This window comes from Lynx canadensis, chromosome A2 (genome assembly GCF_007474595.2).
Source record: "Lynx canadensis isolate LIC74 chromosome A2, mLynCan4.pri.v2, whole genome shotgun sequence".
NCBI classification, from domain to species: Eukaryota; Metazoa; Chordata; class Mammalia; order Carnivora; family Felidae; genus Lynx; species Lynx canadensis.
The window spans coordinates 154,807,983-154,832,851 of record NC_044304.2 but is presented as its reverse complement, the minus strand read 5'-3'; the positions used below and the strand labels follow the sequence as shown (position 1 = coordinate 154,832,851).

The 24,869-nt window shown below is 46.0% G+C and overlaps 1 protein-coding gene across 1 annotated transcript in view; it reads left to right on the top strand.

Moving 5' to 3' along the window:
- Positions 1-24,869, top strand: part of DENND2A (DENN domain containing 2A) — a 104,099-nt gene that overhangs the window by 29,442 nt on the left and 49,788 nt on the right. Inside the window, exons 3-5 of the mRNA XM_030308575.1 lie at positions 1,231-2,385; positions 16,188-16,315; positions 19,200-19,321. Coding sequence (XP_030164435.1) covers positions 1,231-2,385; positions 16,188-16,315; positions 19,200-19,321 — 1,405 coding nt within the window. The remainder of the gene's footprint in view (positions 1-1,230; positions 2,386-16,187; positions 16,316-19,199; positions 19,322-24,869) is intronic.

Sequence of the window (24,869 nt, the reverse complement as noted above, 5' to 3'; positions counted from 1 at the left end):
TATTTTTGAGAGAGACAGAGACAGCGTGAGTTGGGGAGGGGCAGAGAGAGAGGGAGAAAGAATCCCAAGGAGGTTCCATGCCACCAGCACAGAGCCAGTGCAGAGCTTGAACTCACAAAACCGTGAGGTCGTGACCTGAGCCATCCAGGCGTCCCTCTCATCCACTGTCTTTAAGCATGAACTAACCTGAATTGTTCTCTCTGAATGCGTGTCTGTCCTGTCTCTTCATCTTGCTTCTAGCACTGTGAGAGTAAGGACTTTCACTTCTGCCTTTTGAACTCTCAGTAAAATGTCAACAAACTGATTCTGCTTTTGCTTCTGACTGATATCTGAATTCATGCTAACGTCTTCAGTGGTGACAGGGCAATTAAAAAATATGTTTCTCTTTTGTAAGCACTCTCTCGTGCGTTCTGATCGTTTATTTAAATCAGGAATTCTGCTTTGATAGCCATATTTAAAATATGAAAATGTGTTTGCGTTTGCACAGGTTTCTAATTTATGCTGTGTAACCGTGCACAGCAACACAATTTACGTGCTAATGTCCCAGTGGAGGGAGAAGTCTGCATGTAAATAACTCTTAGTCTTCGAACAGGAAGCTAAATACTAACAAAATGCATGAAATTATCCATCTCTCACTGTGAACCTTAACTGGAGTTTCAGAATTCCTATATTGTCAGAACCACCCATTCAAAAAATGTGCACCATGAAGTTGGTTCATGTGTGCTTGCTAATGACGGCATGTCCAAGGTCACTCTGCTTAGTTATAACCTTTGCTGGTGGAAGAATGTTTTGTATTCAAAAACATAGAGACTCCTGTTCTCATTAGACTAGCTTAAAAATGTTTTTCTGCTTTTCTTTCAAGATAATTTTTTAATGTTTATTTATTTATTTTTAATGTTTATTTATTTTTGAAAGAGAGAGAGTAAGCAGGGGAGGGGCAGAGAGAGAGAATCCCAAGCAGGCTCCGCACTGTGAGCACAGAGCCCACTGATGGGGGGCTCAGTCCCGTGACCAGTGAGATCATGACTTGAGCCAAAATCAAGAGTCAGACGCCTAACCGACTGAGCCACCCAGGTGTCCCAACAAAGTGATCTTTTTAAAGTGGTGGCTTCAATGTTTGTGACTTACAACTAGCATATAACATTTATATCTAAGTTTTAGCAAATCTTTATGAGCAGCCAAGAACAATAACCAAGAATGCCTCACCCAGTGTTTGTCTTTCTTGTCCAGGGTCAAGGTGGAAGGTCCAGAGGCTGGGGAAGACCCTCGAAGGCCATTTAGGTCCCCCATTCCTTCCCCAGAGACTGATCAGGATTCACCCCCCACAAGGAGCTCACTGGAAAGTCTCAATAACCTGATGCTAGAGTCAAGAGTGGACTGTTTTCAGCAGAACATGTTCAGCTCAAATATGATCATCAGCGACTCAGCTTCAGATCTCAATGCTAAAGAAGCCAGCAAGGCAAGAGGCAAGAGGCAGCTCGGCGGTGTCGAGAACCCGTGCCTTTCTGCCCGAGGCGGGGCCCGGCCCAAGCCCCTCAGCATAAAGGACAAGATATCCGAATGGGAAGGGAGAAAAGAGCTGCCCGCTCCTGCCCCCGGCAGGAAAGCAGACGGGCAAGAGGATTACCTGACGTCCTGTGTGATGGGGAGAAGCAGTGATGGTGTGAGAGCGTGGGGCACAGAGGCTCAGGATGGAACCAGGCCAGAAGCAGAGAGCAAGGAGGATGAGAGGAATAAAGGGCTTGTGAAAGTCAGGGGACAGGATGCAGAGCCGAGGCAAGACCTCAGCCAGCCCACCGAGCAGCCGGCTCCCAGCTTGGGCAGAGGCCGCGAGCCGCGGCCGGGCAAACAGCGCTTGCCGAATGACAGCCTCTCCGTGCTGAGGCAGGTGGAGAAACTCGAGCAGGCTCTGAAGGATGGGTCGGCAGGGTTGGATCCCCAGTTACCAGGGACTTGTTATTCCCCACATTGCCTGCCGGACAAGGCCGAGGAGGGGCCCGCCCTTCCTGAGAACCGAGGGGGCTGGCGTGGCTCTGAATTCAGGTCCCACCACTGGGACCTAGAAGCCAGGGAGCTCGCCCCTGAGGCTGCAGAGGAAAGGAAAGGCTCGTGCAGGAGGCCCTGCGACCGGAGCCTGGAGAGTGCGGACAGGGGCTCGGAGGGCCCCCCCGCCAAACCCTTCATCAACCCCCTGCCCAAACCCCGGAGAACGTTCAAACACGACGGAGAAGGGGACAAGGACGGGAACCCAGGCTTCAGGAAGGACAAGAGGCACCTGCCTCCTCTGCCTTCTCTACCTCCCCCTCCCCTGCCCTCCTCTCCCCCGCCCTCCTCTGTGAACAGAAGACTGTGGACCGGAAGACCGAAACCCAGTGCTGACCACAGGTAGGTGACAGGTGGCTGTCTGCTCCAGTAGTTTATGCTGCATCACAACTGCTGTGAGCCTCATTGTTTGTTTTTGTTTTAAAAATTTTTTTTTAACGTTTATTTTTGAGAGAGACAGAGACAGAATGCAAGTGGGTTAGGGGCAGAGAGAGAGGGAGACACAGAACCAGAAGCAAGCTCCAGGCTCTGAGCTGTCAGCACAGAGCCCAACGCGGGGCTCGAACTCACGAGCTGTGAGATCATGACCTGAGCCAAAGTCGGATGCTCAACCGACTGAGCCACCCAGGTGCCCCTCGTTGTTTGTTTTATTACGCTGATGGATCTTGTAGTTGGTCGAGGCCATTCATGACTTGAGATAGTTTATTGATTAAACCTGGAGATGTGATAGCTGATGCGTGTGTTTTGTGTTCTCTGTCGTCAAAAAAGAGTATTTGCTTTGAAAAATTACCTTTGGATGTGATAAGTCCTTGTCATTCTGACACTAACCAAGGGTTCCACGAAAACTCGTGTTAACCCTGGTAATTAACTAATTGGTGCCAACAACTCATTCTGCCACCACCGTCCCCAACTCGTGCATGGTGCTTTGAATCTCTACTGGCTCATTTTTTCATGTTTTTTTCCTGGTATGAGCTCTAGAAATACACAGCCTGGGTCTACCTTGGCCCTGTCACAGTCTATCTATGTGACCTTGAACAAGTTATTGAACCTGAAACCTCAGTTTCCTCATTTATACATGCTAAAAGATGCACACACTAAATACGGTAAAACCTTGGATTGCAAGTAACTTGTTCCGCGAGTGTTCCGCAAGGCAAGCAAACATTTGTAATAAATCGTAACTTGATAAACGAGTGATATCTTGCAGTATGAGTTGTATGTGATGCTGAATGTCACATGATCACAACTGAGCCAAGGTTCCCTCTCTGTCTCTCTGTCTCTGTCTCTCTCGCTTGCTCGCTGCAGAATTATGGGTGATCCTCTCCCATGCTTGGATGCTCCGTCTCATGCCACAGCGTTTGGCAGAAATCAGTGATTTTTCTGAAAGCTGGAAGGTGCCCACAACTGGCATGAGTGTATTTTGTCACTTCAAAGCACAAAGTCCTTTGTTTTTCCATACAAGAGTAAGCCTAGGAATGCTTTGCTTCATTCTAGGTCAGGCTGCCTGCAGATATAGACCCTTTTCTCTGCTGCCTTAATTGCCAGTTACTTTAAATACAGTCTGTGACAAGAGTTTATTAATATGTAGTGTCGTCAACATCCGTTAGTGATAGTGAAAGTCGTCCTACACAATAACCCCCCTCTCTCTTGTCTCCCTCACACCAGCCTCGAAGGTTTTCAAAGACAAGCGCAGGTTAGTTTGTTTACTTTTCTTTATATTTTGTATTTCCTTTATTATTTTGTATTATAGTACAGTATTGTAACCATTTTTATCTGAATATTTTTGGGTTGTGGAATGAATCCCCTGGAATGGAATAATGAATCCATTATTTCTTAAGGGGAAATTCACTTTGACATACAAATACTTTGGATTACAAGCATGTTTCTGGAACGAATTATGCTCGCAAACCAAGGTTTTACTGTATTTTATAATGTTAAAATAATACATTAGATAATAAAACGTGAATGCTTGAAGTTAAAATCTATGCTTTGAAAACCATTTCCTTTCTGCTTCGAGAAGTAATGTCTAGTCCATTTTTGTTATGTGCTAACTGGTTTGATACCCACTAATCTGGAAACCAGCTACAGTACAAAACTCAAACCCGTTGTGCCTGCTGTGGTCACCCTTCTTCATCTCTGTGTTTCCCTTGACTCACTGCAGTTGGGCTTTTGACATTTATCGTGAAACTTCCCTTGACCCAAGGCCACCTGTGACCCCCATCTTACTAAATCCAACAGCCCGTTCCCTGTTCTTTTCTTACATGACATCTCTTGGCATTTGAGGAACGACTTCACTCCCTCCACCTGAAGCACTGTGCTCCCTGGGCTTCTAGGTCACTACCTCCCAGGTGGCCCAACTTCACAGTCTCTTGCTCAGTTCTGTTCTCCTCTCTCCCTGAGTGTTGGAATAACACGCCCGACACACCATCGACCGGGATCAGAGCAGCTAGTTCTCCATCTACATCACTCCCTAAATGATCTCATTCAGTCCCATGGCTTTAAATGTCAGTTACCTGCTTGCGATCCCCAGATGTATCTCTCCAGCCCTGACTCCCTCCTCTCGTGAAGGTTTGCACTGTCATGTCCTGCACAGTTCTCCATTTGGTTATCTGACAGTTTGGACTGAATGTGTCTAAACCTAAATCCCAGTCCAGGCCAGATAATTGCCATCTTGTTAAAGGCATCATCCTTCTTTGCACTTAGGCCAAAAACCTAGGCGTGATTTGTGATTCGTCTCTTTTTCACACACCCCTCATCTAATTCATCAGCAAGCTCTTCGGTTCTAGTTTTAAACATTATCTTGAATCTGATTCCATCTGCTCTCTTACTACTTATCTGTTGTCTACCTTCCACCTTAATATATTCCTCCTTAGCAGCCAGAGGAGTTTTCTAGAAATATATTCAGTCATGTCACTCTCCTACTCAGCATGGTCTGTCAGGTAGGATCGTTTTGCTGTAAGAAACATAATTTCTTATGTTCTCTTCCAGTGGAAAAAGTTTGCATATTCGAGGGGGGGTGGATAGATATAAATTATGTCCTTTTAAAAAAGAAATCCTGGGGGCGCCTGGGTGGCGCAGTCGGTTAAGCGTCCGACTTCAGCCAGGTCACGATCTCGCGGTCCGTGAGTTCGAGCCCCACGTCAGGCTCTGGGCTGATGGCTCAGAGCCTGGAGCCTGTTTCCGATTCTGTGTCTCCCTCTCTCTCTGCCCCTCCCCCGTTCATGCTCTGTCTCTCTCTGTCCCAAAAAAAAAAATAAACGTTGAAAAAAAAAATTTAGAGAAAAAAAAATAAAAATAAAAAAATAAAATAAAAAAGAAATCCTGCTATATATACTGTTTTTCACATAGGATATCACGGAGATCTTTCAGTGCTGCCACTTTTTTTTTCACCTTCCTTTTTGAACTGCTACATTCTTTACCTCATGTGGATAAACCATATTTAACCATTCCTCTACTGACAGGTGCTTCAGTTGTTTCCAATTTACATATAATGCTGGGGTGAATAGCATATAGCGTTAGAGAAGACTCTAGGGCCAGAGAACTTACTAGATCTGCTACTTACTAGCTGTGTGACATTGTGCAAGCTACTAAATTTGTCTTGGCCTCACTTTACTTATTTTGTAACATAGCGATAACTCTAGAAACCACTTCATAGCTTTGTTGTGAAGATTGGATGAATAAATATGTGTAAACATAAGTGAAAATAGAACCTGGAATATGGTGAATGCTTAATAAATGTAAGCTGCTGTTATTTTTTTCTGGTTCTATTCTGTTTAATATTTAGAGTAGCTATTTCTGTTTTAGCACCAAACTATTTTAATTATTTTAACCTCATAATATGTTGAATATCTAGTAGAGCTTACAGAAATTTCTTCTCGTTCCTAGTGATCAGTTGATTCTCTTTGACATACTACGTACACTCTCCTGTCGTACACCAAAAAAAGTGACCAATTGTTCACCTTTGTAATAATTATAACCCCCTTTTTCGTTTCCTTATTATCCTCCTTTTTTCAAAAATATCTTGACTGTTCTCGCATGTATTGTTCCAAATGTTCTAGATGTCACTATCAAATTTCACACACACAACATATGTTAGTTTGTTATTTTTTTAATGTTTATTTATTTTTGAGAGAGAGAGAGAGAGAGAGAGAGAGAGAGAGAGACAGCACGTGAGTGGGGGAGGGGCAGAGAGAGAGAAGGAGACACAGAATCCAAGACAGGCTCCGGGCTCTGAGCTGTCAGCACAGAGTCCGATGTGGGGCTCAAACTCACAGACAGCAAGATCATGACCTGAGCCAAAGCCCACCACTTAACCAACTGAGCCGCCCAGGTGGCCCTAGTTTATTTTTTTTATTTTTTAATGTTTATTCATTTTTGAGCACAGAGCCCGATGCGGGGCTCGAACTCACGAGCGTGAGATCATAACCTGAGCCGAAGTTGGACACTTAACCAATTAAGCCACCCAGGCACCCCTGTATGTTATTCTCTTGAAAGACCCCTTCAAGAAATTTTTTACTGTTGCTGTCAGTTGATTCTCTTGGATCTTCTATGTATATAATATCGTCTGCAAAGAATTATCATTTTGCCTTTTCTTTTAAATCTCTGAACTTTTTCTCTGAGTCATACTGGCTAATGCTTTCAGAACAGGGTTAAGTAATAGTGTTGATAGCAGTGGACAGCCCTGTGTCCTCCCTGACTTTCATGGTAATGCTGCTGGTGTTCTACTCACAGGTACTCTTGTTTGAGGTATGTGTTTATGTAATCAAGGTATTTTCATTTATACTTCCTTTTTTACTAAGAGTTTTAAAGATTAGAATTGGACGTCAGATTTTGTCAAGTTACTTTCAGTAGCTTTATATGATCATATGGTTCCTATCCTCTGACCTACGAGCAATGACTTTATATCCTAATATTGACCCATTCTTACATTTTTGGGATGAACTCCCATTTGGTCCTGGTTTATTACTCTATTTAAGATTTTTGTATCAGTATTCCATAAATGGGACTGGTCTTCACCAGGCTTTAGCGTCATCGGTATGTAGAATCCATAGAAGCATTTAGAGCTTCCGTGTTGATGTTCTGAGAAAGCTCGTACCCATCTCTGGTTCTAAATCCTTTCCCAAACCAGTGCCAAAGCCCAGGTCCGTGAGTGCTCTGGTGACCTCGCTGCTCATGCCCCCAGTGTGTTGTGACAGCAGCTCTTTGTGCCCTTCCTGGGCTGTTCCTCCAAAAAGGCTCCTTCTCTCGGGGCACCTGGGTGGCTCAGTTGGTTAAGCGTCCAACTTCGGCTCAGGTCACGATCTCACAGTTTGTGGGTTCGAGCCCCGTGTCGGGCTGTGTGCTGACAGCTCAGAGCCTGGAGACTGCTTCGGATTCTGTGTCTCCCTTTCTCTCTGCTCCTCCCTCGCTTGCGCTCTGTCGCTCTCTATCTCTCAAAAAATGAATTAACGTTAAAAAAAAAAAAAGCCCCCCTCTCCCAGGGGCAGGTTGGTTGGTTCTGGGAAATCAGAGTCTTTCTGCTGTGTCCTCATTGTGCAGACAGATCAACCTGGTGAACAGTTATTCCCATTATCTTTTCTCTCGTAGCTACCATCTGCTCTTTTCAGTGTTCCAGCATTCTCTTTAAAACCAGCTAAAGTTACTTAGTTTCAGTCCAAAGATGAAATTTTTCTTGGCCAGTTTGATTATGGTTGCATCAGCTGTGTTTAAGAATTTTGGCTTTGGATTTTTCCTTTTGTTTAAAATAGTACAATGGGGGTGATTAGGGCAAGATGTTCACTTTCTACTTAAATAATAAAGTGTGCTCTTTATTGTGGTCCTATCTCTTAAAAAAAAAGAAGAGGCTCAACTCAGGATTTGGCTGACTTACTGTCCTCTCTGAGGCAGGAGAGCCAAGCCAAGGCTGAAGAAAGAAATGATTAAGGATTTTGAGGTTAGGAGGGTTTAGAATTACATGGCCAGGCTGTGCACTTCAGAGAACGTATTCAGCTTATTTTCATAGGCCGACGGGTCCACTCTTGCAGGAGCCAAACCAGTGGACTGAGATTCTCAGTTTGAGAAAATGCCTTTTTTCTGGACGTTCTCTTCTTTTTTTTTCCTCTTCCCTTTCTCCTCTGTTCTGTGTTCTCTCCCCTTCCTCCTTTCTTCATTTCGCTAAAGCCCCAGGAAATTAAATGCAAGGACTTATGCCTTCAATCCTAAAATGGGAAATGAGAAACCCTTAAATGTCAGGAAATTCCAAAGATAAGGTTCCTACAGCAGCATTAACTTGGTTGTGTATGTTCTGTGGCGTGCATTGAATAACTCTGGCAGGAATGCCTGAAGGCCTACATTTAACAAGGGAAGTTACTATTTTTTAAGTGTAAGCAGCATCCTGAATTTACATGTATCTGTATACCCAAAATGTTTTAACTGGAATGCAGTTTTTTGGTTTTTGGCTTTTTTAGGGTTTTTTTTTGTTTTTTGTTTTTTTTGAAAGAGAGAAAGAGAGCATTCAGAGGTGAGTGGGGAAGGACAGAGAGAGAGAGGGAGAGAGAGAATCCCAAGCAGGCTCCACGCTGTCAGCGCAGAGCCCGATGCTGGCCTCAAACTCACAAACCATGAGATCATGACCTGAGCAGAGATCATGACCTGAGCAGAAATTAAAAGTCAGACACTTAACTGACTGAGCCACCCAGGTGCCCCTGGCATGCAGGTTTTTAATTTTAGTTTAATTTAATACTATGATGGAGTTTTTAGATCCTTATGAAGCCAAATAACTGTGTTGACCAAAATTTCAACGTTTCAACATTATTTGGCATTGTACAGATAGATTCAGCCTTTTCTTGAGGCTTTAGCGTACAATTTGCGGAACTTTTTGAGGACAGGAAGCCTGGGTCATTATACGGCTACCAAATCATACGCCTGCTGTTATTGATTCCATAATTTCCATCTTCGGTAGGACTGATAGGGATCCCCAGAGTGGTCTGGTTGGACAGCAACCCTCAGCTATTACCCAGTGAGTGCTTAATTTCACTTACCAGCCATATTGTGGTCTGTTCCTGTCATGACTGTTCCAGTCAACATGCCATCCAAGAGGCAGTTGTAACTGCCATGTCTAAAAACTGAGTGCTTAAAATCTTCAAAGGGGCAAATTGTTTGATTAATTTGACAAAGCAAAAGTTACTTGGAAAGCATGAGAGAAGCTTGATTTTGTAAATTCTTTATTTAATGGCAGTTGCATTAGAAAACAGAAATAAGAATAGAGAGGACAAGGGTGCCTGGGTGGCTCAGTCCATTTAGCGTCCAACTTTTTTCAGGTCATGATGTCACAGTTTGTGAGTTCAAGCCCCCTGTCAGGTTCTGTGCTGACAGCTCAGAGCCTGGAGTCTGCTTCGGGTTGTGCGTCTCCCTCTGTCTTTACCTCCTGCCTGCTCACACTCTGTCTCTGCCTCTCTCTCTCAAAAATAAACATTAAAAAAAATTTTTTTTTAAAGAATAGAGAGGAAAGTTGTTATTCTACATTAGAGCAGTGACTGTCAAGTCTTTTTTTAAAATAATTTTTTAAATGTTTATTTTTGAGAGAGAGAGAGCAGGGTAGGGGCAGAGAGAGAGCAGGGGGACAGAGGATCAACAGTGGCTCGAACCCTTAAACCGCGAGATCATGACCTGAGCCAAAGTTGGATGCTTAACTGATTGAGCCTTGCAGGCGCCCCTATAGCTTTTTTTTTAAAAAAAAAGAGAAAGCACGAGTGTTTGAGCAGGTGGAAGGACAGAGGGAGAGGGAGTCCCAAGCAGGCTCCATGAACCAGCACAGAGCCCAACGTAGGGCTCGATCCCGGGACCATGAGATCATGACCTGAGCTATAATGAAGAGTCAGATGCTCAACCAGCTGAGCCACCCCGGTGCCCCATGTCATGTCTTATTTCCCACTGGAGGTGGAAATGATTGGACGTTAGACATAATGGTGGATAAAGATGGGTTTTCTACTGGCATTTCTGTTTTAGGATAGAGATAAGCATAAGCCCACCATGAGTAGCAGTAGCACTTGATGGGGGAGGTGTGAGCCCAGCTAACATAAGCATTCCCCTACTTAGCCCCACTCTCATCTCCTGATGGCACACACGCCCTTCCCAAGAGCTGGTGGGACCTGGGAAAGACCTGTGTGTGGTCACTGGACATGGAGACAAGAAGAGAATCTGTGGCAGCTCAAGGAGCCTGCTTCAGATTCTGTGTCTCCCTCTCTCTCTGCCCCTCCCCTGCTTGTGCTCTCCCTCTGTCTCTCAAAAATAAATAAATGTTTAAAAAAATTTAAATATTCACTCATGTATTCAACCAGCAAACATTTATCCTGCACCTGTGTAGTAATAGAACATAACAGTGAACAAAATGAACTGAGACCCTGGCCTCGTGGACCTTACGTACTAGTAAGAGAAGCACACAACTCTGCAGTTATGTAACTATAACCACACTCAGTGCCGCGAGGAAGCCCATGGCGCTACGGGAATGTTCAGCAGGGTTATCTAGCCTGTCATGGAAACAGGGCCAGATTGGGGAGGAAGTGGCACTCGGACTGAGACCTGAGATTCCCAGGTGGAAAAGGGGTGTTCAGTTTGAGAAACAGGTGAATGTCCCAGAGGAAGAAAGACTAGTGTGTTGCAGGCCCTGAAAGGCAGTGGTGTGGCCAGAGAGATCAGGAAGGGTGTGAGCTGAGGCCTCCAGGTCCTCTGGAGCCTGGTCCAGAAGAGTCCCGGAGACCAGGGAAGTGTTCTAGCCTATCACTTACTAGGAATGGGAAACCTTCCTTAAAAACTCACATTTTTTTAAATTTTTTTTTTTCAACGTTTATTTATTTTTGGGACAGAGAGAGACAGAGCATGAACGGGGGAGGGGCAGAGAGAGAGGGAGACACAGAATCGGAAACAGGCTCCAGGCTCCGAGCCATCAGCCCAGAGCCTGACGCGGGGCTCGAACTCACGGACCGCGAGATCGTGACCTGGCTGAAGTCGGACGCCCAACCGACTGCGCCACCCAGGCGCCCCTAAAAACTCACATTTTTTAAGAAGGGAGAGACCTGGCCGGATTTCCATTTGTGAAAAGCTCACCTGGACAGCAGACAGGGTGGGTAACTGCGGGGTGGGAGGAGGTATGTGGCGGGATGGGGTAAGCCCAGGGTACAGCTGCTGGGGGACTGAGAAAAGCAGTGAATACTAGGAATGCTTGGCCGGTGGAACTCTTGTTAGTTGGTCAGATATAGGTGCTAAAGGAGAAGGGGGTTTGGACGGGACTCCCAGGTTTAAGGCATAAACATTTGGACAAAGGGCGATGGCCTATGCTGAGGAGCACTGGAGGAGGAACCGGGCTTCATTGGGGTGCGGGGGGAATAGGAGGGTGAGTTCAATTTTGGATTTATTAATTTTTTAAAACGTTTATTTATTTTTGAGAGACAGAGCATGAGCAGGGGAGGGGCAGAGAGAGAGACAGACACAGAATCTGAAGCAGGCTCCAGGCTCTGAGCTGTCAGCACAGAGCCCGACACGGGGCTCGAACCCACAAACCCTGAGATCATGACCTGAGCCGAAGTCAGATGCTTAACTGACTGAGCCACCCAGGTGCCCCTTGGATTGAGATTCCCACGGGTCATTCAAATGGAGATGTGGGATGAGCTCTTATCTTAGTATTTCATTTACAAAAATATACAAAAGTCACAGGTAACCTTCAAAATACTACTTGAAATCACAGTATTTGGCATTGGTTGTCAAAACTGGGATATTACATATGTTGTGACCCACTTCAGGAAATGTCAGTGGACCAGTTAAATCATCCCAGCATCTCTAAAACTAAGAAGTACCTCAATCACATGATAATTTGAAGGCCCAGGAAGCAAACTCAGGCTGGGAGGAGGTGTACCCCTTCACCAGGCTGTGGGCTCCCCAAAGGCAGGGACTTCTTGCCTTTGCTTCACCAGCTAGCTGTGAGCTCAGCTCGACCCCCAGAAGGTACACATTAAACATATGGGCTGGATGTGGGACGAATGTGGAAGTGTTTAAATAAGAAAGAAGCCAGTTTGGATGTGGTTATCGTTAGCCTTTTGAAATTTCCTTTTTCTCAAAGTTAATATGTAAATAAAGGTTTTAAAACTTTTTGTGACCACAGCTTTCCTCCTGCGTTGACTTAACTTCCATGCTTTGCTTAGTGCCTGTGCTGTGGAGAGCACAGACACCGACCAGACTTCCTGGCTTCTGACCCTGGCTCCACCTCTTTCTCCCAGTGTGACCTTGAGCAATTTATCTGAGCTCTGTCTGTTTCCTTTTTTTTTTTTTTTTTTTTTTTTGAGTTTATTCATTTATTTTGAGAGAGAGAGAGAGAAAGTGTGCACACACCAGTGGGGGAGGGGCAGAGAGAGAGAATCCCAAGCAGGCCCCGTACTGCCAGTGCAGAGCCCAATGTGGGGCTGGAACTCACGAACCCCAAGATCATGACCTGAGCCAAAGTCCCACGCTTAACAGACTGAGCCACCCAGGCACCCCTGTCTCTGTTTCCTCATATATATAATATGTTTAATGATAGTAATTCTTTACAAGGTTGTTGCAAAGTTTGAATGTAGTAATCCGAGTACAGACTTAGTTGATACTCAGTAAATGTTGAGTGATTCTGTGGCCTCTTTGAACAGTTTGCATCTTCCCTACCTAATCTAGGTAGTATGCATGCTGGGGACTTGAGCTACCAGAATCCGGTTAGCTCAGCGGGGGAAACCCAGGAGCTGTATGGCCCACTCCAGGCCGGTAACTTCACTCTGCTCTGGGCCACGGACCACCACGCGTCCATCCCCCAGCATTTGCCCGGCTAATACCAGCCTGGGCTAATGGCATCCCCGACTAGGGAGTGTTCAGGGCGGGCACAAAGCACAGTGCAATCCCGTCGTAGAGAAAACAGCTCAGACCCGCTTCCACCCCATAGACCACATCTGTGGGAGCTCTGAGGCACAGTCCTTCCTCTCCTGGCTGGACACCTCAAGGGGAGGAAGAAGGGGTTTATGGAGAGGTAGCCCTTCCTTCGCAGCAGGAGCTTCCGTGAGTGCATCAGGCACCTCAGGGCACGGGTGACAGTTTCGGCCTCATGGCCTGACTTAAGGCCCTGAGGACCTAGGCTGGAAGCTGGAAGCTGGAAGCGTGGTCTTTCTTTATGTTCCTGTCCTGAGTGCTGAGTTCAGGTTCAGAAGGGAGAAGGGTGAGGTAGAGATTAGGGATGATGAATTCAGATGTGGAGATACTCAAGTTTAGAAGCCTAGAGAGGAAAAACCTGGGGAAACACCCAAAGCCCAGAAAGAGGGAGAGAAAGAGGAAGAGAGAGAGCTACAAGCAAAGACACAGGCAGTTGTCTGAGAAGGGGAAGTGGCCGGGGGCCAGCATTGCACCCAGCTCGTCAAACCCCAGAGGGTGCCTGTGTGCCTGTGTTTGCAATCCTTTGCTGAATGATACTTCTGTAAAATACAAAAGGAATTGCCAGAGAAATGAAATGAAAAAGACAACAATATACAAGCCTCAGTTGTCTTTTAAAAATTTGTTCTGTCAAATTGCTTTAAAATTTTCTAAGCACAGGGGCACCTGGCTGGTTCAGTCTGTAGAGTATGAGATTTTTGATCTTGGGGTCCTGAGTTCGAGCCCCACGTTGGGTGTAGAAATTACATTTAAAGCAAAGAGAAAAATAACTTAAAAAAAAAAACTTTTTAAATGCCTATTCTCAATTATTGTAGCTATGTCATTGGCACACCAGCCCTGGCCCAAGGATTGCACTTTGAGCACCACAGCCTTATGCTATAGAAACTAACAGGTGTCACATAAAGAAATGCCCCAGAAAGTGATTAGGTTTTACCAGAAACTCAGTAGTGACCCTCAGGGGGCAGCTTCAGAAAAGGGATGCTTACAGAGGCCAGGTTGAGAAGATAAAGAAGGAAAACCCGTGAATTCAGGTAAACTGATAGCCTCAGCTCCTCCCTCCTCCACCCCCACCTCCTCCCAGCCCCCACCAGCTTAAAACCCTTGGCAAGGAAGGCGAGAAATCCGCAGAGCTGCAAGGGTCCTTGCTTCCAATGAAAGTTTTTCTAGAGGAAACCTCTATGCGTTTAAAGAGGGAAAGGAGCTAGTGGAGAGGGAAAGATTTAAAATGTAGCAAATCCCCAAAGCTTGGAAAGCAGGCACATGGCATCTGCCTGGCTCTGCTGTCTCCTCCCACTGCACTCACCACCCTGTTCCCTACAATCCAGCCTTGCCCAGCATCTGTGTACCTTTCCCACAAATGCACCAAGTTCTCCGCTGCCGCAGGACCTTCACAGGTGCCTTTTCCTCTTCTTGGACCACTCTCCCCCCACCCCACCCCCCCGCCCCAACTGAGGTCTTTCTTTGTATCCTTAGGTCTCAGCTTTAATGAGTGACTTTGTCAGCCTCCCCAGATGCATCCCCAATCTACGTCAAGTCCTCCTTGATAGTCTCACTTGTGACACCCTGTTCTTTTCCATCACTGACCTTAACACAGGTTATTATTATTCGATGTATTTGTGCATGCTCTGCTTGAACGCCTGTCTTCCTCCCTGGAATGTAAGCTCTCTGAGGCAGGGACTCTGATTCTTTTAGTCACTCCTTATTTATGGAACCCTGAGCACAGTGCCTCTCACATAGTTCATGTTCAACATAAAACATTTGCTACGTAAGTAATTATAGCACTGCACGGTAATAGTAACAGCTAGCACTTGTTGCATGTTTGCTAGGTGCTAAGGACTTTACAGACTTTCTCTTTTCTATTCTTTGGGCAATCCTATGAGATAATTCCTGTTTTTCAAGTCAGGAGGAAGAGTTTCAGCCCAGTTAAGTAGTTCATCCCAGGTTAAAAGGCTTGTGAACAATGCATCTGGGATCTGTGTACTGATCTGTTTAATCTTAGAGCCACCAGAGGGCACCTTCCCCAGGGGCAGAGAGAGATTGGAAGCATGGGTAAGAAGCAAAGACATACACTTCTACGTAGTCAGCCACAGTTTACGTCAAGCATGGGCAGGACGCTGTGCTAGACACGGGTGCCCAGAGTAAGGAGCCGTGACTCCTGGGCCACGGGAGGCTTGTGACCATCCTATACCAGGAGGAGTGAAGGGCTAGGACCAAGTCAAGGCCAGCTGGGGAGTGTGCCCTCAGGAGTGTGGGTGGACTAAATTCCATTCAAGGAAGGCCCGAGTGTGTTCAGCGCGAGTTCCTGACAAGTCCCCTGGATGGACAAGATGATCCTCGAGAGCCTGAGTGGACAGGGCTGTTCTGGTCCAACTGGGGGGAAGTTGTGTGTTACTTTGGAGAAGGAGAGAGGAGAAAAAAGGGAAAGGTGGAATGAACCGGTGAGGTGGCTGATATTTTGTATGTTCCACAGTATGGTCTACCTCCTAACCTTCCTAATGTTCAGTAAAGCTAAAGAAATCATAGAAACTCAAGGTGAGCCACTGTCTATGTTGGGGGTGGGGGTTGGACTTTGCATTAGGTCAACACCAGCAGGACAGGGACAGCTCCTGTGGATGTAGGGGGTGTGGTGAGGGTGATAGCCATTTATTTATCATCCTTACTGATCATCCTTACCACATTTGCACAGATCTCTGCAGGGGGAGTGCGTGAGGGAGTTGGGGTGTCTCAGCTAGCCTCTGGGTTTCATTCTGATAATAACCACTTGAATGAGAGAAGTGAGAAGGGGGCCCAGGCCTCTGGTCCACTCTGAACTGGCCATCACTGCTCCTTTCCGATTATTAATGTATGCTCTGTAAACATTGCAGAATATTTAAAAAGTCCAGAAAGTAAAAGTGAAAAGAAGCCATGAGCCATTCCTTAGCCCTAAGATATAGCTGTATATTTCACTTCCTTCACTTCTTTTCTATGTATATGTGTGCTTACAAAGTTGGGGTTGTATTTTAATATGTACTTGACTCCCTTTACTCAGCGTAACAGCATAAACATTCTTTCAGATAAAAGCCACACCTCTATGTAAGGATTTTCATACCTTCTTACAAGAAACAGAGTTGATTTCATTAATAGAAATCTTTGCAGGAAGAAAATTTGAGGGCATATAATCTCTGGACCAGCCTAATTGACTTGAGTTCTTGTTTTTTGGTTTTTTTCTCCCATCTTGTACAAACCAGAAAGTCCTATGAGTTTGAAGACTTATTGCAATCTTCCTCTGAAAACAGCAGAGTGGACTGGTACGCACAGACTAAGTTGGGGCTCACACGCACTTTATCAGAGGAGAACGTCTACGAGGACATTCTAGGTAAGAGGCCCACATACCTGTGTATGAGTCCGGGTCTGTCTCTGGCAAGGGGGAGAGGAAATGGGGCTGACCCCTTGAAACACAGACACACACACACACTCTCTCTCTCTCTCTCTCTCTCTCTCTCTCTCTCTCTCACACACACACACACACACACAGAGTCTCGAAGAAATACATGTACTCAGATGAACAAGAGAGCAGGTAGGGGCATGGCAGAGTGGCCCACGGAGGGACATATGAGAGAAAGTGGGACCGGAGAGGAAAGAGGAAGGACTGGTGCTGAATGGCCATGGAGGCAGCATGTTGCAGTGGGAAACACTGGAGACCTGGGGTCTGAATAGCTGTGATTGAATCTCTGCTCTGCTCCTGATTAGCTGTATAACAGTGAGTGGGGGACTTCACTTTTCTGAACATCGTTCTCTCATCTGTATAATAAAGACGATGACAGTTACATTGTAGGGCTGAGGATTGGAGAAAATGGAATGGAAAGTACCTGGGTTGTAACAGATGCTCAGTAAATTTAGGGATTACGGAATGAAGGAAAACTAAGGCCACCACGCTCTTCCTGAATCTGTAGGAGTGTGACAGTAACAGGGCATCAAAATTCAGACTAAAATGAATGTCTAGGGGCGCCTGGGTGGCGCAGTCGGTTAAGCGTCCGACTTCAGCCAGGTCACGATCTCGCGGTCCGTGAGTTCGAGCCCCGCGTCGGGCTCTGGGCTGATGGCTCGGAGCCTGGAGCCTGTTTCCGATTCTGTGTCTCCCTCTCTCTCTGCCCCTCCCCCGTTCATGCTCTGTCTCTCTCTGTCCCAAAAATAAATAAACGTTAAATAAAATGAATGTCTACTATTTTTAAAAGTAGCTTTGGCCTAAGTTCTTTTAAATTCTAAGGTGGAGCTCAGATTCACCAAGTTTGTTTGCATTTCTTTATTTTTTAATGTTTATATTTTATTTTGGATTTCATTTGCTAATATTTTATTTAAGAATTTTTTTCTGGGGCGCCTGGGTGGCGCAGTCGGTTAAGCGTCCGACTTCAGCCAGGTCACGATCTCGCGGTCCGTGAGTTTGAGCCCCGCGTCAGGCTCTGGGCTGACAGCGTGGAGTCTGGAGCCTGCTTCGAGTTCTGTGTCTTCCCTCTCTCTCTGCCCCTCCCCTGCCCCTGCTCACACTCTGTCTCTCTCTCTTTTAAAAATAGACATTAAAGGGGCGCCTGGGTGGCGCAGTCGGTTAAGCGTCCGACTTCAGCCAGGTCACGATCTTGCGGTCCGTGAGTTCGAGCCCCGCGTCGGGCTCTGGGCTGATGGCTCAGAGCCTGGAGCCTGTTTCCGATTCTGTGTCTCCCTCTCTCTCTGCCCCTCCCCTGTTCATGCTCTGTCTCTCGCTGTCCCAAAAATAAATAAAACGTTGAAAAAAAAAAAATTAAAAAAAAAAAAAAAGAATTTTTTTTTTTTTTAATTTACATCCAAGTTAGTTAGCGTATAGTGCAATAATGATTTCAGGAGCAGAATCCAGTGGTTCATCCTCTACATTTAACACCCGGTGCTCATCCCAACAGTTTATTTATTTTTGGGAAAATAGCAGGGGAGGGGCAGAGAGAAAGGGAGACAGAAGATCCGAAGTGGACCCTCTGCTGACAGCAGCGAGCCGGATGTGGGGCTCGAACTCCTGAGCCATGAGATCATGACCTGAGCCAAAGTCAGACATGTGACCAACCGAGCCACCCAGGCACCTCTGTTTGCATTTAAATTAGGGAGTTAAAAAGGAAATAAAATCAGTAAATTAGTGAGTTCAGTAGCCTTCAGGGAATATCACAGTTTTCAGGGAAGTGTGAGCTCAGCCCACCGTCTGCATGTTGGGGTCAAGGGTGGGAGTGGGGGAAGAAAGGAGCTGGTAAGAGGGAGAAACCCGTACGTGGCCACATGCAAGGGATCGGTAGGGCAGATACACATATACGTACGTGAATGGAATCATCAATACCAGAACAAACTCCACAGTAGGAGGAAGCACGAGACTTGAGGCAGAATAGATATTTAGCTGAGCTATGAATTTCACCATAGACTGTTTGAATTACAGCGTCCAAGTTTGGGAGATGGGTTGCTGCCAACGCAGTAGGCTTCCCAGGTCCGAAGCGGGTATGAGGTCTGGACTTCTCTTAACAGTGTGTACCTAACAGGGAAGTTTTCAGTTACAGAGAACGGAAGACCCAGCTGAAATAACAAGGGAGTTTGTTGGTTCATGTGACCAGAACTGGCCTATTCTCCCTTGTTTCCTCCCCCTGACCCCACCTTTTATAAAGTAGGCTCTGCACCCAGTGTGGGGCTTGAACTCACAATCCTGAGATCGAGAACTGCCCGCTCCACTGACTGAGCCAGCCAGGCGCCCCTCTTCTCCCTTGTTATCACTCGGGCTAGCTCCATTCTCGGCGGGTTTCCTATGGTCTTCACGATGGCTGCCGTCAGCTCCCTGGAATCTGTAACTTCCCGTTGGGAAGGAGAGCCCGTGTTCTGCACCCAACAAAAATGCCGAGGTTCATGCTGAAGAGACTGGTTTAGGTCCCTTTTTCACCTTCATAGCCCAGGAATGCCATGCACTGGTTGGCATAAGCTTGGGATGTGAGCCCTTCCCTGAACTGGACACTGAGGCGGAGACTGGGGATGCTCACATTGACTGATGCTCTGAACTTGGAATGGAGTTATCTCCATATATCTAAGAAGGGGGACACAGGGAGTCACTCCGGCGAAAACCAGGGTCCAAGAGGAAGGGGGTGAATGGATAGCAAGACATCAGACATCCCCACCAGGAGAGGCCGAGACGTTGGGTGGCTCTCTGATAAGGAAAACTTCCGTAACGTTCCCAGTTCCTGACTTGTTACCTTTGACCACAGATCCACCAATGAAGGAAAACCCTTATGAGGACGTGGAGTTGCACGGTCGCTGCCTGGGGAAGAAGTGTGTCTTGAACTTCCCTGGTTCTCCCACTTCTTCCATTCCTGACACACCCTCCAAGGTATGAGCCCCCCAGGGAGTGGTGCAGGGAGAGGGGTCCCCAGCACCCCCAGCATGGTGGCCTCGAGCAGCCTCGAGCTGTAGGTTACACCGGAGTGCCAGGCCTCCCTCACCTCTGGGTTCCTGGATTTGCCTATCAGCTGCCTGCCTGCTCTAGTTCTGCCTCTAGTTCTCCTGGAAACCCTCTGCTGAACCAAACATCCTAAAATAACATTTTAGTTTCTGGGTCAGAAACCTCCCCAAACTGGGTAAGTAAGATAGCATATCCGTATTATACAACTGTAAGGAAGAGTAGCCTGACCTAAAACAAAGTCTAAAATATAAGACTGAAAGTTCTGGTACAGAAACAGTACCTTTATAGCATGCCACCATCTGTGAGGTTTTAAATAGAAAAATATACGTACATGGAAACTCAAATATGTTTGTGTATGTAGAGGAATATCCCTGTAGGGAACCTAAGAGTGAGTGGGTATATCTGTGGAGTTGTCTGAATGTGAGTACCTGGAGGGCAAGGTGGAAAACTGACTTTTTTTTTCTTTCTTTTTTTTTTTTTTTTTTTTTTTTTTACTGAATATCCTTTTGAACCTTTTGAAATTTTGTACTAGGTACATATAGATAATATAACTATACTCATGTGAATGATAACTTCAACTCATTGCCAAGAGGATTCAATTTATATTCCTTAGCTTGGCATTAAATAATCCTTCATAATTGATCCTTGGGCATCCATTATTACCTAATTTCCTACACTTCCTACATACAAAAGCTCCCGTCTAGCAAAAGCATACAAATTGCCCCTCTGATACTCTAGGCCCAGATTGACAGACCTTTTCTGTAAAGGACCAGAGGGTAAATATATGAACTCTGTTGTGACTACTCAGTGCTGCATTATAGTGAAAAGCAGCTGTAGACAATATGCAAACAGATGGATGTGCTGTATGTCAATAAAACTTTATTACAGACATACTTTTCACATGTCATGGAATATTACTTATTTTCCAACCATTTAAAAAATGTAAAAACCATTCTTAGCTCATGGGCTGTATAGAAACAGGTGGTGGGCCAGATGTGGCCCAGAGGCCACATTTGCCCACCCCTGTGTTAGGTCATTTTTATATCTGCTTTTGGCTCTTGTCTTTCTCTCCCCATCCTTTACAACCCAGATCAATCCTGCCTCCTTCAAGAAGTTTCTAGGCCATTTCAGCCACTGGAACTTCTTCCCCTCTTACTCATTGGGCTAAAGTGTTCATTTTACAGCAAATTGTGTATACGGCATTATGATATCTCTGACGTTGATGATTTAAAATCTGATTTAAGTCATGTAATGTATCTTAAAAACCTCCCCAGCTAAATTATGAATTCCTGAAGTTCCTCAATATTCTCTTTCTTTGTGTCCGCCATTAGTGGTTGTTCTACAGTGTGTAATTGATGAAGAAATTAAGTAAAGGAAGGCCAAATCCAGGCCCCGGGTGTCAGTTTCAGTCCCATTGCAGGATCTATTTCCAGCCTAAGAAAAGAAGCCATCTTCCTCTCTGGGCTCCTCGCATTTGCTGGCAGGTGGGGGGTCCGCACACGAGGCATGCCTTTTGTGCTCAGTGGTCACACAGGGAATCTTCCTGCCACCAGTCTTCCTGAAGAGAGTTGAAGGTAGACTCCACCATGAGGGGTGGATCTTACCTAACCAAGCCGATTACTGTAATTCTTGCCGAAGCCAGTTAACTGCTCTTTTTCTCCTCCTATGGAAGAGTGTTGTCATGAATAATCCAGCACAAGAGATAATTAGCAGAGTTTTCCTACTTGCCTTTGAAATGTGTTTTCAGTAGATTTAGATGCCTTCGACATTTAGGAAATCCTTCATTTCCCACAGTGGATAAGCCTGGCTTAAAAGAAGGAAGGCTCTTTCACAACCCAGGGTGCCCTTTCGCGTCCCACCTGGCTCTCCCCTGCTCTCCTCTTCACGCAGGGAATGCACCGCCTGCCCCTTAGGAGCAATGAACAACATCTGCCCCAAGCAACTCTGCAGTTAGAGCTGGGGGCTCCTCCCTGATGCCAGGAAATAAGGACTTAACGGCCCTCTTCTTCCCCTTCCTGCCAGCCAGAGAAAACCTAGGTCCTGTGTCACCAGAGCAGCTAAACACAGTAGGTAACCACCTCCACAAGCCTATCCCTGTCTCCAGTTGCCCAGGGTGTGTGTCTGATTGCCGCCGATTCCTGCCAGCTGCTTTCAGCCTTTGCACGTCATCTGCAGGACTCTGTGTCCACGCTCATTCCTCCGCTCTCCCACATCTGGGTATCCGGTTTGTGCCCATTCTGGGGGACAGCTGCAGACTTCACCACTTCCTCCGTTTTAACTCATCAAATATTCATGGAGCATCTGCCGCATCTGGGCTGCACCTGGGACCTTAGAACTGGCGGAAGCAGTCCCTTTGTGGCGACCTCCTCTGTCAGCCTCAGAAAGATCCTGTGACAGCTTCTGGGATTCTCATTTAGTGAGACCGTGCCTGGACCCAGCACAGGGGTAAGGGTCAGCTGGACAGACAGAAAGGAGCAGATGTGCAGATGCTAATGCTTATAGACACACAATGCAAGCTCTTGAGCCGGGGCTATTTTCTTTTCTCGCTATGTGTTACCTCCATCCCCACACCTGGAATAGCACAGTAAACGGAGTAGGAACTAATTTTGATAACAAAGGAAATCTAGGCTAACGTGAGACATTCTTTTTTATGTACTGACTCGTAAGACCTAAGGGAAAAAAACGTGTCACTAAGTAGCATTCTCTGGTTGCCTGGGGAGCCCACCCACACCATCTCCCACACCAAAAAATCCTGTATCACGTAGCTGTAGCTACAGAGAGGCAGTATCTGGTCGAGTGTGCAAGTTCTAGAGTCTGTCTCCATTCAGAACTTGCTAGCTGAGTGACTTTGGGCAAATGATCTCATCTACACGGATCAGTTTGTCACTGATAAAATAGGAATGATAATAGTATTCTCCTCGTAGGGATTTTATGAAGAGTAATCAAATTAATCCTTGTAAATACTTAGGCTAAGTAGCTACTATTTATGTGCGTTTGGTAAATATATAGAATTGTGCTTTTCAGTATGTGTTCTTTTTTTAAAAAAAAACTTCATTTCCTAAAAACAGAACATTCTCATCACAAAAAAAGTTTTTGGCGGGGGTGGGTGGCGCCTGGGTGGCTCAGTCAGTTGCGCACCCGACTTCAGCTCAGGTCATGATCTCATAGTTCATGAGTTCAGGCCTCACGCTGGGCTCTGTGCTGACAGCTCAGCCTGGAGCCTGCTTTGGATTTTGTGTCTCCCTCTCTCTCTGCCCTCCGCCCATCGTGCTCTCTCTTTCTCAAAAATAAATAAGCATTAAAAAATTTTTTTTTAATTTTTTTTGAGAGAAAGAGAGAGAGAGGGTGCAAGTGAGCAAGGGGCAGAGAGAGAGAGAGAGAGAGAGAATATCCCAGGAGGGGCAGAGGAGGAGATGGGTGTGGGTGTGGGTGAGGGAGACAGTGAGAAGCAGGGCTCACCTGAAGCTGGGCTCACGTTTTACCCTAAGCTGAGCTTGATCTCATGAACCTGAGATCATGACCTGAGCCGAAGTCAGATTAATGACTGAGCCATCCAAAATTTTCTTAAATACTGAAAAGTGTAATGAAGAATATAAAACTCATCCATAATCGGGGATTTTTATTTTTCTTTAATAGATTGTTAGCGTGTGTGTGTGTGTGTGTACATAAAAAAGATTTGGGATGATGTCTATATACTGTTGCTGGCCTTTATCCTGAGTATTTCCCCACGTCATTAATTTCCTTTTAAAAACAATGTTTGTTGTCTGCCTGGCATTCCATTGTTTAAATGTAATGTCATCACTTTGTATAATGTCCCAATTGTTAAAATATGCGTGTTTGCTTTCCTATGTACTTCTGTGTGTGTATATTTAAGGAAGTGTTTATGGAAAGATATGCACCTGTGGGTATATATGAGCTAATGGACATGTTTGTGAGAATGACATCTAAGTCCTTAGAGGAGGCCTCTATAAAAGAGACCAGGAATGAGGTTAAGTTAGGTTAGGAAGAGATGGGATATTTGGTATCAAGGGCCCTTTCAGTCTTCTTACATCACTGTCTTCTGAGGCAGTAAGACAGGGACAAGAGAGGACAGGAAGGAGTTAAGCCACCAGCCACCATTCGCAGACAAGAAGGGTGAATGAACCCTGGCTTGAGTCCAGGTCAGCTCCCTTTAGGGAGGCCGCCCCTCTTCCCCACCAAGAAGTCCCCTGGCCAGGGCCCATCACACTCGGTCCCCCAAAATAACTCATGAAGTTTCCACAGAGAGTTCTTGCCTGCTTTTCTTTTTTGGACACCACAGATCTTTTGCTACGTCCATTCTGTGTGCCTCTGCAACAGCTGGGCCCCTCCCTAGAGGTTATTCCATAGACACAATGGAATTAGGCATATTACCATCAGAGCACATTGGTGTGAGGCTTTCTTTCTTTCTTTCTAAGTTTACTTTATTTTGAGAGAGAGAGCAAGCAGGGGGAGACAGAGAGGAGAGAGAGAGAGAATCCCAAGCAGGCTCCACACTGTCAGCCCAGAGCCAAACACAGGGCAGCGTCTCAAACTCACAAACCACAAGACCATGACCCACGCCAAGCCGAAATCGAGAGTCAAACGCCCAACTGACTGAACCATCCACACGCCCCGAGTGAGGCTTTCTGATCAAAAACGGGAATCTTATCTGGGCCACAGCCTGATATAATCACCCCTGGGGTCCTGTAGTATCTATTCTTTTATACTATCGTTCAGGTTTGACCAACTTCTGCTGGTTGACTGATTTTGTAAATAAAGTTTTTCTGTAACAGCCACGCTCATTCATGCACATATTTGGTATGGCTGCTTTTGCACTGCGGTGGCAGAGTCTAGTAGTCGTGACAAAGCCTAAAATATTTACCGTCTGGCCTTTAAGAAAAGGCTTGCCACCCCCTGCTAAGTCCAAGAGTCATACCCTTACCTTCAAAGGCCTTCCACAGATGATTTGATGTCCTCATTGGTGTGTGATCTCTCCCATCTCTTTGGCTGTACTCGCTCTAAGCCATGAAGACTCTCTCTGGTCTAATTTGCTCTTCCTCACCGCTATGCCTCTTCTCAGATTGTGCTATCTACTTGAAAATGCTCTACCCCAGAGCCCACTAGGTCCTCTTCTCAGTTAAGTAGCAGCTGAAACTCCACCCCCCTCAGGAAAGCTCCCTGGACATTTGGGGGCTGATTCTGGGTGCTCTGGAGGGCACACCGGGGCCCCTTTCCCTGGCAGTGTCACCACGGGGAGATGCTGTCACCACGGGGAGATGCAGCCCATGCAGCCTCCCCCAGGTCTCTTGACACCCTTTAGAGAGTTGTGTACCATGTTCTGGTTCCGTTCTGTTTTCTTTCTCCTCAGACTTCTTTATCGGTCAAATCTTTGAACAAACACTCTCACACCTAAAAGTCTAATAAAAACAGATGCCTGCTTTTTGCCAACAATGTGATACGTGATTCTAATACAGGG